Source organism: Sinocyclocheilus grahami, unplaced genomic scaffold (genome assembly GCF_001515645.1).
Source record: "Sinocyclocheilus grahami isolate Dianchi unplaced genomic scaffold, SAMN03320097.WGS_v1.1 scaffold56.1, whole genome shotgun sequence".
NCBI lineage: Eukaryota > Metazoa > Chordata > Actinopteri > Cypriniformes > Cyprinidae > Sinocyclocheilus > Sinocyclocheilus grahami.
The window spans coordinates 223,684-238,727 of NW_015505235.1; the positions used below are offsets into that span (position 1 = coordinate 223,684).

The 15,044-nt window shown below is 34.4% G+C and overlaps 1 protein-coding gene across 1 annotated transcript in view; it reads right to left on the reverse strand.

The window, feature by feature from the left end:
* The window catches only part of LOC107583934 (cGMP-inhibited 3',5'-cyclic phosphodiesterase A-like), a 98,431-nt gene that overhangs the window by 42,714 nt on the left and 40,673 nt on the right, over positions 1 to 15,044 (reverse strand). Inside the window, exon 2 of the mRNA XM_016270286.1 lies at positions 9,599 to 9,649. Coding sequence (XP_016125772.1) covers positions 9,599 to 9,649 — 51 coding nt within the window. The remainder of the gene's footprint in view (positions 1 to 9,598; positions 9,650 to 15,044) is intronic.

Sequence of the window (15,044 nt, forward strand, 5' to 3'; positions counted from 1 at the left end):
GTTACTCAGGTCTTCCACTAGGGTCACACACGGACTGCCGGGAAGCCAAAAAGGGCGATTAAATATAGAAGGCACGGAGAGTGAGGTTAAGTGGACTGAGACAACATTGCTCCTTGCGTGGGAGTCTTTCAGCTCCCTCCTTTCATTAAATTTTTCCCTTTCTCTCTCTCTCCTCCCGTCTCAATCCGTTATCAAAACAGCGTCCGCCGCAACCAAAATCAACAGACGTGAGTCACCGGGAAGCTTGTCAAACAAGAGGATTTTCTGTGCAAACAATGGGCTGTAAAATCAAACTTGGGCTCTCTTAAACTTTAGCACGTGTGTGTTTGTGTGTTTTACCGCCGACTAAAACAAGAGAGGTGTTTATGGGAAAGTTGCTCAAACACTTTGGCTTGGAGAGCAGCTGACAGATCCCAGAGAGCCCAGCCTTAAAAAAAAAAACACATTATCTCGCTCTTCAGTGCAACCTTTACGACATCCTGTGATAGCCAAATCTGCCCATTACCTGCCTGAAATGGACTCTCTCCACGGCTAATGTCCTCGGATTAGCGTGATTGTGTCTGTGTGCGCACGAGAGTGTGAGTGTGTGTGTGCATAGGTGATATCAACAACACATCTAGGGAACAAAACGGGGGTTGCTGCTGGAAACCGTATCGATCCGAGTAGGTTGATCGGGGCCTTTGTGAACAGCGGTACAGCACAGGCGAGAGGGAAAAGTCCTCTAATAGCGTCTCATTGATTGCAGGGCTTACACTAGACACAGAGAGATGCTGAGTCATGTTATTCTCTGTGCATATGCATTCAAAACACACCGGCAGACGGGATGCAAATGTGCATGAAAGCAAAAGCGAGGGCTTTGATGCACTGCGTTGGCAGGCACGTGTTTCTACACTCGGCTCTTCAGAGGAACATGCACATGCGCCAGCGTCACGCGGAGCCTCCACGCAGATGCCGAGGTGCAGTGAGGCGTGAAAGAGGAAGAACCCTTTACGAGATGTTTCCCTTACTCTACACTAACCTACATGCCATGCCAGGACCGTCCCGTCTGAATACTGCATGAATGAGTGCCTTCTGTAATTCACTCAAAAAAGACAATCTGACACTGATGCTGCTTGTATCCAAAGCGATTTATATTAAGAACATGTAAGAGTCATATTTCATTCCAAACTCAAAAGGAAATCAAATATTTGGCATAAAAAGTTTTGCATTTTTGCATTATGACATTAATTTAATGAATATTAAGCATATTTTCCCCTCAAAAAAATTAACAAAATTTAATAAATTCATTACTGCAATGCAAAATTACATACATACATTACATACATTAATATATATACAGTGGGTACGGAAAGTATTCAGACCCCCTTAAATTTGTCACTCTTTGTTATATACACACTACTGCTTAGTTTGGGGTTGGAAATATTTTGTTTTTGAAAGAAGTCTCTTCTGCTCAGCAAGTTTGCATTTATTTGATTAAAAATGTAAAATATTATTACAATTTAAAATAGCTGTTTTCTATAATAATATATTTTTAAATGTAATTTATTCCTGTGATGCAAAGCAGAATTTTCAGCATCATTACATCATTACAGTCTTTAGTGTCACATGATCCTTCAGAAATCATTGCTGATTTGCTGCTCAAGAAAAATTATTATTATTATCAATGTTTAAAACAGTTATGCTGCTTCATATTTTCATTGAAACCATAATGCATTTTGTTCTAAAAAAACAGCATTAATTTGAAAAAAAACAAAAACAAAAAAAAACAAAGACAAATTTTGTAACATTATAAATCTCTTTACTGTCACTTTTGGACAATTGAATGCATCCGTGATGAAGAAAACTACTAATTTCTTTCAGCAACAACAAGAAAAAATCTTACATTAAACTTCTGAACAGTAGTGTACATAAATAGAAATAAACATACACAATATAGGACACAAAAGCACACACAAAAACAAGCCTTGTGTGATTTGAATGCTCAACCAACCCAGTATTGATATTACAATTTTGGCTGGTGGAATGTATTCATGTTTTTGCATGAGAATGAGTTTTTAAGCATGCAAAACAACTCAAAACAAGCGTGACAAACCGTCATAGCACTTCAGTGCTGCTCTGATTGTGTATCGCCATTGCTTTGCGCCCCTTGAATGCAGTTTTAACAGCCAACGTGTCACAACGGTATCATAAAAATTACAGCAGGACTAAATTGTGAATGAACTGAGCTGCCTGAGGTCCTCACAACACAAGAATGTTAATGGCTGTTTGTGGAAAGAGCAGCGTTTTAAAGGCTTCTTACTTCACTTCATAATACTGAAGTGGAGGAAGGAGTCAGTAATTAGTTTATGTCACGTCGCTTTGACACTTGAGCAAGAGCCAAGGGATTTTCAACCTCTATCTAGACTACAAACCATGTCAATATTGTGCGCTGTTGAGAAAAAAAGCTGGTTTTTATGGGTGGGTCACTTGAGATTTTGTGGCGTCCCACAAATTCAGTGACGTCTGACTGCGGTGATGCTGGATGCAGACATCTTTATTCCTGACTCAAACTAATGATCTGAATCCTTCGATTCTAAATATTACACTTGATCTCGTCCTATTTTTTCTCAGTGCAAACGTTTAGTCATCGTAACGCACGGATTGTGTGTGAGTGACATCTGAACAGCATTATTATCGGTAACTAAAACTAATAAATAAATAAATAAATAAAATGAACTGAAATAAAATATACATTTTTTTAAATTGATTTCAGCTAGTTGCGAAGTCACAAATTTCATTTTCATTTGAGCTAACTAAATAAACTAAGACTAAAGACTAAAACTTAAAAGAATAAAAATGACAAAAACACAACAAAAACAAACTTTGAAATACAATTTTTTGATATTTTGATATAATGATATTTTTGTTTAGTTTAAGTTGAAGTACTAAATTTACTAAAACTAAATAAACAAAAACTAAAACTTACAAAAAAACTATATAGACCTATTTTTTTTTTAATTTATACAAATGACAAAAACACAACAAAATACTAAAACTAAAACCAGAAAATATAAAAATATTGATTAAAAACTATAATACTAGATAAATGATACTAAAACTTTACTGTATTCTAGCTTATTTACATAATTCAATGCACAAATTTCCAGATTATATAATCAGTTTTCACTTTATGTTCAACTATTAACACAGTGGAGTAACAGTTAAAACTATTATGAAATTATTTATCAAATAATTATTATTTTTTTTAAATCAATAAAAATTTCAGTTGTGTAAAGAAACGCATGTAGGCACAATGTATATATGCCTAATTCATTTCAAGCATCTACACAAACCCCAACAGGCTATAAAGCTCCAGCAAAAACATTTCAGTAAAGTGCATCCAATCTAGTCTCGTGCTCAGATGGATATTAGCAACAATGAAAAGAATACGGCGTATCTCCCACCTGCTGGCCGTGATACGGGCAGAACGGCCCGGCAGTGGCACGCCTCTTCCTCATGATGCCAGTGTCACTCACAGATCAGTCCGTCTGCTGCTGGAGCGTCTTCAGCGGAGTGTGTGTGTGTGTGTGTGTGTGTGAAGTCCACAGCTCACGCTTGCGCCACTGCTGGAAGCATTTATATTGAAAATAGCCTGTTGCTAAGTGACAGCCGGGCAAAGAGCGTTACCTCAGGGCCCACACAATGAATAGTCGTTTGGGCTAAATTGGTCAACAAAAATGACCAATTTCCACTCCTTCACAGTTTTTTTATGACACAGAGACACTTGATAGTTTCTCTGAAGGGACGTTCAAGCTGACAGTGAATTTGCAGCGTCAAAGTAACCGTCATTTAGTTTCAAAGAGAGTTCGAGATTTCCAGCAGTGACTACTGATGATGAACGTGTCCAGCACTGGATGTGATAAAACTGAGAAAACTTTATGTTTATGCAAATGAGCAGTGATGTAATGTGACAGCTACCAATGGGACACAAAGTCACTAAAAAGCCATGAAACCTTTCAGAAATCTGTACTGATCATATTTCACCCCAATATAAAACAGTAATAATGCAAAAAATATTATATATTATTATTATTATAGTATTTATACATTGTATTTATACCATTTTAAATTTTAAATGACCATTTTGTGTTTTAAATTTATATAATATACCGTAATATATTATTTTAAAACATAATAAAATTTTACATTTTCTTTTCACCCCCAATATATATATATATATATATAAATTAGTGCTGTCAAACGATTAATCGCGATTAATCACATCCAAAATAAAAGTTTTTGTTTACATAATATATGTGTTTAATGTGTATATTTATTATGTATATATAAATACACACACATGCATGTATATATTTGAGAAAAATGTTATGCTTTTATATTAAATATATTTATATATAATATAAATTATATTAATATAAATATAGGCATGTAAATACATGTAAATATTTTCAAAATATATACTGTATGTGTGTGTATTTATATATACATAATAAATATACACATTAAACACATATATTATGTAAACAAAAACTTTTATTTTGGATGCGATTAATCACGATTAATCACTTGACAGCACTAATTTATATATATATTTTTAATAATATAATATAATATATAATTTCATGCTAAATACAATTTCTTATTTTTTTCACCCCAAATTATTAATATATTTAAATTTGATATATACATGTTTTTCTATTTCCGAATATTACACAAATTAAAATTTATAATATATTATTATAATGCACAAAATAATCAAATGCATTATTGCAAGCATTTAGACATTATGGTACAATTTTTGTACTCTCTATGCTTAATGCTTATTAATGCTTTAATTAACTCTCTTTTAATGAATTAAGCAAAACATTGCCGTAATTATTGACTATACAGTAATATGGATCTAATAAGAAAATAGTAAACTTAGCTAATTCTCTATTTTTAATTGAATTGAATTTTAATTAAAAGTAAAATGTTTACATGCAATACAGATATGAATTTTGTGGTTAAAATGTACTATATAATATAACATATAATACATATTATTATATTACATTACATTTCCTTGATTTTATTTGGGGCAAAATATAATGTGAAAGTTCTTTTGTTAGAATAGTTTATGTAAAAGAGCAGTGACGTGGTGGCTGCTAATGAGAGTGACGGTAATTGAACACAAACACCAACAAAGCAGCCACATGGGAGACGCAGTGCACCCTGGGAAGGATGTGAGGAAGAGACGGGTCTCCTGAGGTGCACACACTCGCTCTCCGTCACGTCAAGGGTCACAGGTTCAGCCGTCAGCCGTGTTTGCACTACTGCACACCTTTATCAGCCTCGGGATCCTGGAGACGGCTGCTTTCCACAGATCAATGAGAGGAGAGCGGGCAGAAATCATGCACACCATCGGCTGCACTTTGAAAGCTGCTGGGTGAACGAGAACTTTGAAGTGCTAATCAGTTTTTCATGCAGCAAATAGGATCCAGAGACAAGAGAAAACCAAGTCCCCTAATTGACTAATGATAAAACAACTGGGTAATTAGAAAAGAGAGCGAGCTCTGTTAGCTCTCAAACACTCACACAAATAATGTCTGTGCATCATGAGTGTCTGAATATGGCTGTGAAGCAGAAAGAGCAGCATCGATCCTCAGTGGGAGGATATCCTTCTGATAAGAAGGCTTAGACACTGAACACACACACACCTCCCACTATTCATTTGCCTGAAATGCAGACACTTCTAGTTATGCAAGCTTGATCACTGCACAACAAAATGTGCACATATTGCACTGACAGAATTGCCATGAGATGCTATAGCTGATATTAACAAACTCTCTGCTTCTATGGTCAGTTTTCGCTTTAAGGTCGAGTACTGTCACAGCAGAAAACAGTGTGAAGAAAACTGTACTAAACGTGTTAATTAAAGTTAGTCAGTTTCATGCTTTCAGGAGCCCCATAAAACATCTAATAATCTAAATATTAATCATTTGGATTAGAATATAATAATTGAATATATATGATACATATATCATATCATATAATATAAATGATAAATATAAATAAATGAGATTGTATTGTCATTTTCAGTAGTTATATGTTCATGTGAATAATATAATCTAAATTCTTAATATTATTATACTTTATTTATATTAGTAGATATTTTTATACAGTTTTCTAGAGTTTTCACTTTATGGTCAACTTGAATCTTGTTGAGCATGTTAGTTAAAGGTAGTAAAAGTCAAATTCATGCTTTTAGGAGCCTTCTGTACATAAACACAAGAATATTATAGAATATAATGTCAACTATTTTATTAACAATAAATTAATTCCAATTTATATGTTTTCGCAAACATTTTTGGAATACAAAATAACACAAAGTTCGAATACAATGTTATTTTTGACTGACCATAGTGTTGTTTTAGTATTATCGAGATACTATTATAGTTTTAATTCATATTTTGAATGAGTTTTAATTTGAATATTTTCCATTTTTATTATAATTTTAGTTAAAGTTTAAGTAATTTTATTGTGTGTTTTTGTCATTAAAAAATACACACACACACTATATAGATTTTTTATAAATTTTTATTTTTAAGAAATGCTATTTTTATATATTAAAAATGTTTTTTATAATTTATTTTATATCAGTTAATGCTTGTTTTATTTAAGTTACATTTTATTTCAAATACTGATTTTTTGTTTAGTTTTTTTGTTTTTAGTTTTAGTTTCCGTTTTAGTTAACTATAATCACCCTGAATGACTGTCAATGGAGAAAGCATAAATGAAGTAGTGCATTAGCATCTTCACCTATTGTTACTGCTGCCTGTCCAGCAGGACCGAACACTGCGTTTGCATTAGCAATTGCATACATAAACACACACACACACACACACACACACACACAAGATGCTCACTAAGAATGGCGATTCCACACACACAGCGTTCTTTCCTCCTGTGCATTGTTCGCACTATCAGCTCACGGCCTCATGCTTCTCCCAAGGCCCAGTGCATTATGGGAGGCGCCCTCACTGGCCTGGCATGCTCTGACAGCTCTATTGTGAGACTCTCTGACTGACAGCTGATTTCTAAGGTCATGTTCAGCCGTGCATTACGCTTTAACGTATGTCTCTGTCAGCGCTGCAATAGTCTTAACTGCTCTCTGGTGGTCTAGTTTCACCTCAGCGGCTTTTCACACAAATCCCCTCGCGTAAACGGCTGCTAGCGCTACGGATGGAAGCGGCGTCCTTCTGCCGTGCTGCGATGCCACGGCGCAGAGCGACCCGACGGAAAGAAAAGGACTCGAGAGCTTCCTCTCTGTCGCAGGCAAAGGCAGAAATAGGTGGAGGTTAGACTGCTGGGAATGAATGAAGCACCGAGGAACAAACACACAGGCACCGAGAACAGAAACACGTCACTACAGACGTCACCGCTACTCCCTGCTCTCACCCAGCTGAGGAGAACTAGATCAAAAGTGCAAATACATTAGCATATCCGCACGCACACACACACTCACACACACACACACACACACACACTGGGGAGTTCCTGAATAAAAAAATAGTAAACTCACACACAAAATTATCATTCCATCTATCATTCTGGGTCATGTCATACCATCATAATCTACTGAGTAATAAATTATCCATTATATATATATTATAAAATGTATAACATTTTATAATAAGATTCCATTAGTTGACATTACTTGATGCATTAACTAAGATTACCTAACAATGACAGTACATTAGTTAGTTCATTCATTGTAAATTCAGGTCTATTAAATAATGCTAACAGAATCAACTTTTAATTTGAATAATACATTAATAAAGGTTGAAAATAACATTAACTAAGAGTGCTTTAGAATTGTTCATTGTTAGTTCATCATGTTCATTGAACCAATCTTTTGTAATCAATTCATACATTTATCTGGTTTCCAATTTAATTTTTCAACCAGGTACACTATTATTATTATTGTTATTATTATTAAATCTTCTTAAAATATTCTTTTAACTGATAATCAATTTATTTTTCTTGTTTCTAATATAAATTTTCACCTGGGTACATTATTATTGTATTTTTATTTTATTTAAAACACTTTTTAGCATGAAAGAATGTTTCTGATGCACGTCCTTATATTACACAAGTATATTCATATTTTGAAGTTCCAGAGTTCAAAGGAGCAGCAGAGCAGGCCAAGTGTGATGATGTCAGTAGGATGTTTGAAAGTTACAAGCACGGGGTCACACACAGGTCACCAACTCACAGACTCATTTACATTAGTCATAATGATTAATCAGAGATCTAGCAACAAAACAAACAACTCACAGACCCCACTTCACCCCAAAATCAAAAGAAGAAGATTAGAAATGATCTTTAGCATAAAGAACAATTCCGGACGATTAAGACTTGCTAGAGTGTGACATTATTTTCTTGACAATTAAGCACAAATTAACCACACATTTTCATTAATGAAATGCTGAAAATCTCCTTGCGTCTGAATGTTTTTTTATTTTTTATTCTTACACTGTAAATTATTTTTGAAGTTGAATAAAAACAAAGAATACTGGAGCGTATTAAAAAAATGCTATTTGAGTTTTTCTACTTCAAAAGTTCACAATTAATTCAATGCGTTACTTACCATTTCCTTGTAATTATTTGTGAAATATACTGCAATTTTTGAGTGAAAATTATTTCACCACCAATCTTTTAGTGCATTATGTTTAATGATTCTTCATTAGATTCCAGTTATTCTTTTTTTAACTACAATATACAGTTATTATTATTATTATTATTATTAAACTTCAATAAGCATAACTAAAAAGCAGTTTGACAAATATTACCATGATGAATACACTATTTATTTATTTTTTACATGATAGTAAGAGGCTTTCTGTGAATTTTGGAAGTAATGTGCGTAATTGTTTGTAAAATAATGTCACAAGGCACCTTGATGACTCTAAAATAATTAATTATTTAATTATTAAATAATTAATTATTGATTTTAAATTATTATTCTTATTTTTTTCTTTAATTAAAATTTATTTTTTATTTTTTTTTTTCTGCAAATTGTGGAAGAATCATGCTTAATTGTTTTGAAAATAATGTCATAAGGCAAATAAAACCATAATGACTAAAATTGGCCTCATTTTCATTAAATAAAAATACACTTTTTTGTTTTTGTTTTGTGAATTTTGGGAGAAATATGCTTAATTGTTTAGAAAATAATGTCAAATACATCCTTAATAACTCTAAAACGGGCTTTAATTTCTTTAAGTAAAATCATTCCAAAAAAATTATTTTGCGAATTTTGGGAGGATTACGCATAAAGTTATTTTTTGTTGTTGTTTAAATCATGTCAAAGCAAGTAAAACCTTAATGACTCTAAAATAGCCTTAATTTTCCTTTAATAACACATTTTTGGGAGAAATATGATTAATTGTTTTGAAAAAAATGTCACAATGCAAAGACCTTCATAAATCTAAATCAGGCTTCATTTTCATTTAGTAAAAATCATTTTTGATTTTAGGGTGAAACATGACCCAGAAAGGTTCTTTCAGATTCACTCTCAGAAATTCATCAGCTCTTTTTTAATCATCCAGACACTGACCTGAGATCCTCGGGCGCCTCTTTTGTGGTCCCATTCTTGCTGTGGGAGCATCTGTGGACAGACAGACGGGATGTTAGAGTCACACACACACAGCGGCGCAGCGCATATTTCATTCACCATTCACTATTCAGCATCTAGTGAGGCTACACGCTCTACCTCGCTCACTAAAAACACAGCACAGAGAGAGAGAGAGAGATAGTGAGAGAGAGAGAGAGAGAGAGAGAGAGAGAGAGAGCAAGAGAGAGGAAGTCTCTGAGCCCCAGGGATTCCTCTCTCTCTCTCTCTCTCTCTCTCTCTCCCTCCTCCCTCTCGCACACTTTCCATTTTGTTCAGTGACACACGCTCATAATTCAATTTCACAGTCAGGCTGCCTTTACTCGCCACTCTTTGCCGCTTAACAGCTTCTCAAAGGCTGTAAACTTTACACACTCTAATTAACAGACAGTAGGAGGTTCCTGCAGGGTGGAAAACAGGCCTCGTTGGCTCGAGAGTCGCGCATAAAAACATGTCGCCCATAACTGAAGAGCACCCTGTCTGAGAAACACCCGAGGACGAGACGCCGGGGATGCCCTTTCAACCCCGCTGAAATAGCCTCAGGACACGAGCCTGGGAAACTGGACTTTTAAAAATAAAATGCAAAATATTTTTCTTTGGTTTGAAGGGAGAGGAAGCCAAACAAATGGCATTCTGTCTGGGTTTATTGTATACAGCGGGACAGGCTGTAAATCAGGGTACTTGCTTTGACTTGGGCCACCCTCAGACCGGTCAGCTCTCTGGCACCGCAGGGAAACGCCACGGACATGACAGGACTACAGGAGTATTTACAGCCACAGAACGCCTTAATAACTTTCAATATATTCTCCCAAGTTGAGGGAAACAGTACGGTGGCCGAGAAGTGCAAAACAAATCACAATTCTGAAAACAAAATGACAAATTTCAAACGCAAATGCAAGTCTAAAAAACAAAATAACAATTCAGAAAACACAACAATAATTCAGAAAACATTATAACAAGTCAGAAAACACAACGACAAATCCGAAAACAAATGAACAAGTCAGAAAACACAACGACAAATCAGACAAACCAGAAGAGGTAGGTATAGTTTGAGACAGTGCCATTGGTTTGGGATTACTCACCGCTGACTGGACGAGACATCTGTCAATCAACGTATACAGGGAAGAACCAGCCGAAGAACAGCAGAGTCCTGGTAGAAAGTTCAGAGATGGTATTAAAGTAGCTCAGTTTAAATGTATTGTATGAATTGCCCTTACTATGGAATAAAAAATACAGAGTGTCTGTTTACACTTAGTGCAAATAGCCCACCTTATTGGCAGTAATTCCGCTCTCCGTGTGATTGGGCTAGTCAAAACTTTAAAAGCAGCTGAAAATAATCAGCTCCCAGTGGCGCAGATGGTTAAGTGCGTGTCATTGGCTTTTTGACGCGATTGACCCGGGTTCTATCCAGCCTTTTGCCAGACTTTTTTTTCTCCCTTTTCAAATCTCGTATCACATCGTAAAGGCATTTATTTTCAATAAAAATTAAGGAAACAATCAAAAAGTTGAAGATAAAGTATCGGGTAGGGTTAGGGTTCCAATAAGGTGGCATCCATTTAATAATTAAAATTAAAATTATAATTTACACTCAATACGTTATTATTGCATACTGTTTTATAATGTACTACAATACTGAAGTGCAGATAATTGCCACTATTTGCAACAAGTAGTACACATAGAAATCCTGCTATTTTAACAGTGTAAATAGGTATTTGCACTTAGTGTAAATAGCATATTGCTAAAAATACTGCTATTTTCACTTAGTGTAAATAGAATCCATTGCTAATACGAGATTTGAAAAGGGAGGAAAAAAAAGTTCGGCAAAAGGTGGGATCGAACCCAGGTCGACTGTGTCAAATAGCCTACAACACAAGCTTATCCATCTGCACCACTGGAGCTGATTTTTTACAGCCACTTTTAAAGTGTTGACTAGCCCAATCACATGTTGCAGGGCGGAATTACTGTACATAGCCTCTACCAACAAGATGGGATATTTGCACTAAGTGTAAACAGACACTCCGTATTTTTTATTCCATAGTAAGGGCAATTCATAATTTAAACTGAGCTAATATTTTCAGAATTGTGATTTGTTTTGCACTTCTCGGCCATCGTAAAACAGTCATGGAAAAGACAAAAACAACAGTTTACTGTTTAATCTGAACTATAAAAAAATACATGTGAGATTTACAAAAACAAATGTAGCTGTGATAGCCAGAAATTTACCGTAAAAATATGGTACAGACATTTTAGGTTTTACATATTGAACTATTCATCTATACAACAAAATTTACATGATCTAAAAAACATTTATTTTAAATAATTATAAACATATATAAATTGTTATTTTTGTATTCAATATTGATATATTATTGAATATTTTTATATATTTTATATTTGATATATTTATTTTGGGGTTATTTTAGATCTATCGATGGTTATTTCTATGGTTATTTTATATGTAGCTATGGTTATTTAAAATTTTATATATACATATATATATATATAAAATAAACAATTTAATAAGTCCCATAATGTACAACAACAACAATAACAATATTTATTATTTTTTATATTTAATGTTATTATAATAAATAATATCATAATGATATTAAATATACTATTATAAAATATATTCAACTGTATTTAGTGGATTTAAATTTACAGTAAATTCACAGTAAAAGTATTTTTATTTATTTATTTGATTTGAGATCTATTATTGATATTTTAATCAAATATAGAACTAAATAAAAGAGAATAAAATAAAAACATATTTCAGAGTACCATAATAATAATAATAATAATTTAATTATATTACATTAAATAATATCATAATGATATTATATTATTATAAAATATATTTTGAACTATTGACATACAAAAATCTGTTTGTACCTTTATATAACACAATCAAAAAAAAAGAAAGTCATGTGATCATTGAAAAGTAGCTTTTTCACAAGCTGAGGAAAACACTAATATATTTAAGGTGCACATTATACACACAAATACAAAACACCAAGACACAACACTAAAATAATCTAATAAACATGAATTTAACAATGTAAGTTGTAACAAAAACACCTAATGTATATGAGTAATTAGAAAAAACCTAAGAAACTATAAGATGACATTCCGTTTCACTTCGAAATACTAATTTAACAGTATTTTAGTGTAAAATTACATGAAATGTCCCATTAGTTCTTTTGCAGTTTTTCATTGTACAGAGAAAGGGAACTTCAAGTTAACCAACTCTTTTTTACTGTAACATTCTGATAGTCTTTTACTATTAAAATATATCCTTTTTAAATGTGTAATTACATTTTTTAGCAAAGGAAATGGAATATCTGACGTCTTAAAATATGTCTTTCTTTGCACATTTAAAAGTAAATACGATGGTACATGAATATGGCTGGTATCATGATACCAGCACTGTACTTTTCTGCTAGTTTTCTTTCTGTCTGTCACACAGCAGCATGATATTTTGACAGGCTGGAAATGGTTCTGTCGTTAACTCAGTGTCAATCAGAGGAATCTCAGCCAGGTTACATAATGTTACGTAAAGGCTCTCTGGCCGAGGGTCAAGCCGTGTCCTCAGCTGCAGCTTTAGGAAACCAATGAATGTCATTCATGACTTTGCCATCATGCATTCATTCATTAGTTTCTGGCTCTTAAGAGGCCTAAAACACAATGCTGTTTCTAGGGATGATTCACAAACCATTTGTTCTTTTAGATTGGTTTGGCAATAAAACTACAAGGTTGATATGATTCTTTAGGGTCTTAATGAAAAGTCTGTAACATAGTTTGGTTAAAATTTCTCAATGGTAGTGTAAAAAACACCTTTTTTACCCTGTCAAAAACAGCTCTTTTCAGATCAAGCTGTTTTTGTAGCATTTTCCTTTAAATGTTAATGAGCTCTGCTGACCCCATCAGCAGAGAGCAGTCTCTTTCGAGCTCCGGCGATGAAACAATGATGACAGCTGTCAACTGATGACAGCTCACTCAGGGCGGGTCTGAGGTAAGACGACAGTCCAGTCTGTGCTGAAACGCTACTGTCAATCAAACTATCGTAGGAGGGGCCTGTCTGTGTGACGTCACACAGACAGGCATCTGAGATCGGCTCGATTTGAGAAAGGGGAAAACATTTAACCAGATTTTAAAAAACCACTGGGTGGATCTTTATCATTATAGGGTGGTTGTGTACACACACTGCCAACACACATTTCAGTTCAAACTACTTGTAAAAGTGCATGTAGCATCCTATGACCCCTTTAACTTTAATAATATAGATTTATTATACATTCAGAATGTCTGAATGTTCTGAATGTCTGAATTCACATTCAGAAGTGACAATATGAAACAGAAAATCTGTATCAAATGCAAAAATAAATCCTTTTTTAAGTTATTTAACAAACCATTTGAATGAATTGATTCTCTGAAATGAATCAGATTTCACAGTGTGATTTGTAGCTTCAAGCTTCTTGGATGAGCTATTACTTTAAAAACGGTTTTAGTAAAAGTTATTTAACAACAACTACAACAACAACAACAAACATTAGATCCACACCTGTTGTTTTCCCTCAGTTATGAACAATATTAAATCAAAAAACAAGACAAACATCACTAAAGTTGAATAGGCAAGTCATTTTAGTTGAGATCGAGCTGCAGGACAGGTGTATCTGCAGTCCGAACAAAACACCTTCAGCAGGCCATAGCTTCCACCAGGACAAAACACATTTTCAGACGACTTCCCGAGAGAAACACTTCTTTGAAAAGTCAACACGGCACAGGCCCACAAAGCCTCGAGGTTTTCCGAAACCTGCCAGCCTTCTGGTCTGGGGTTTATTTCACCGAAACGGCAGTGTGGCATTTAGCTGCTATATTAATAACAGAGCCTGACGTAGATCCACCCTCATCTACCGCTGTTAAAATCATTAAACTATTCATAAAACACTGGAGAATGGGCAGAGGAGAGATTTTCCAAGGTATTTCAAAGGCTTTCCTGCTCGCCGTGGCCAACACCGTCACTCACTCAAATCAGCCTTTATTTATAGATAATTGAACTATTACTCCACTTGCCCTCCATTTTAAAGCAACAGAAAGATATTTGCAAACACAAAACAGCACCTAAAATTGGATTTAACAGCATCTTCACAAATGTTTCTCTTCCCCGGTACAAAAGCAACGCTCGCTAGAGAGGATTTCTCAAGGGAGCGACACTAACGGGCCGTGTTAATGAGATTTCTCTTTATTCAGACGTCATTGTAGCGAGGACAGACAATAATCTGCCATTAATAACCGAGCTTTCCATTTTCTAAGCGAAAGGGGTGAGTGGAGGAGAACTAGTCGTGACAGAGCGGCGCGGCTCTCAGAGGACTAAGTGACAGATGAGGCAATC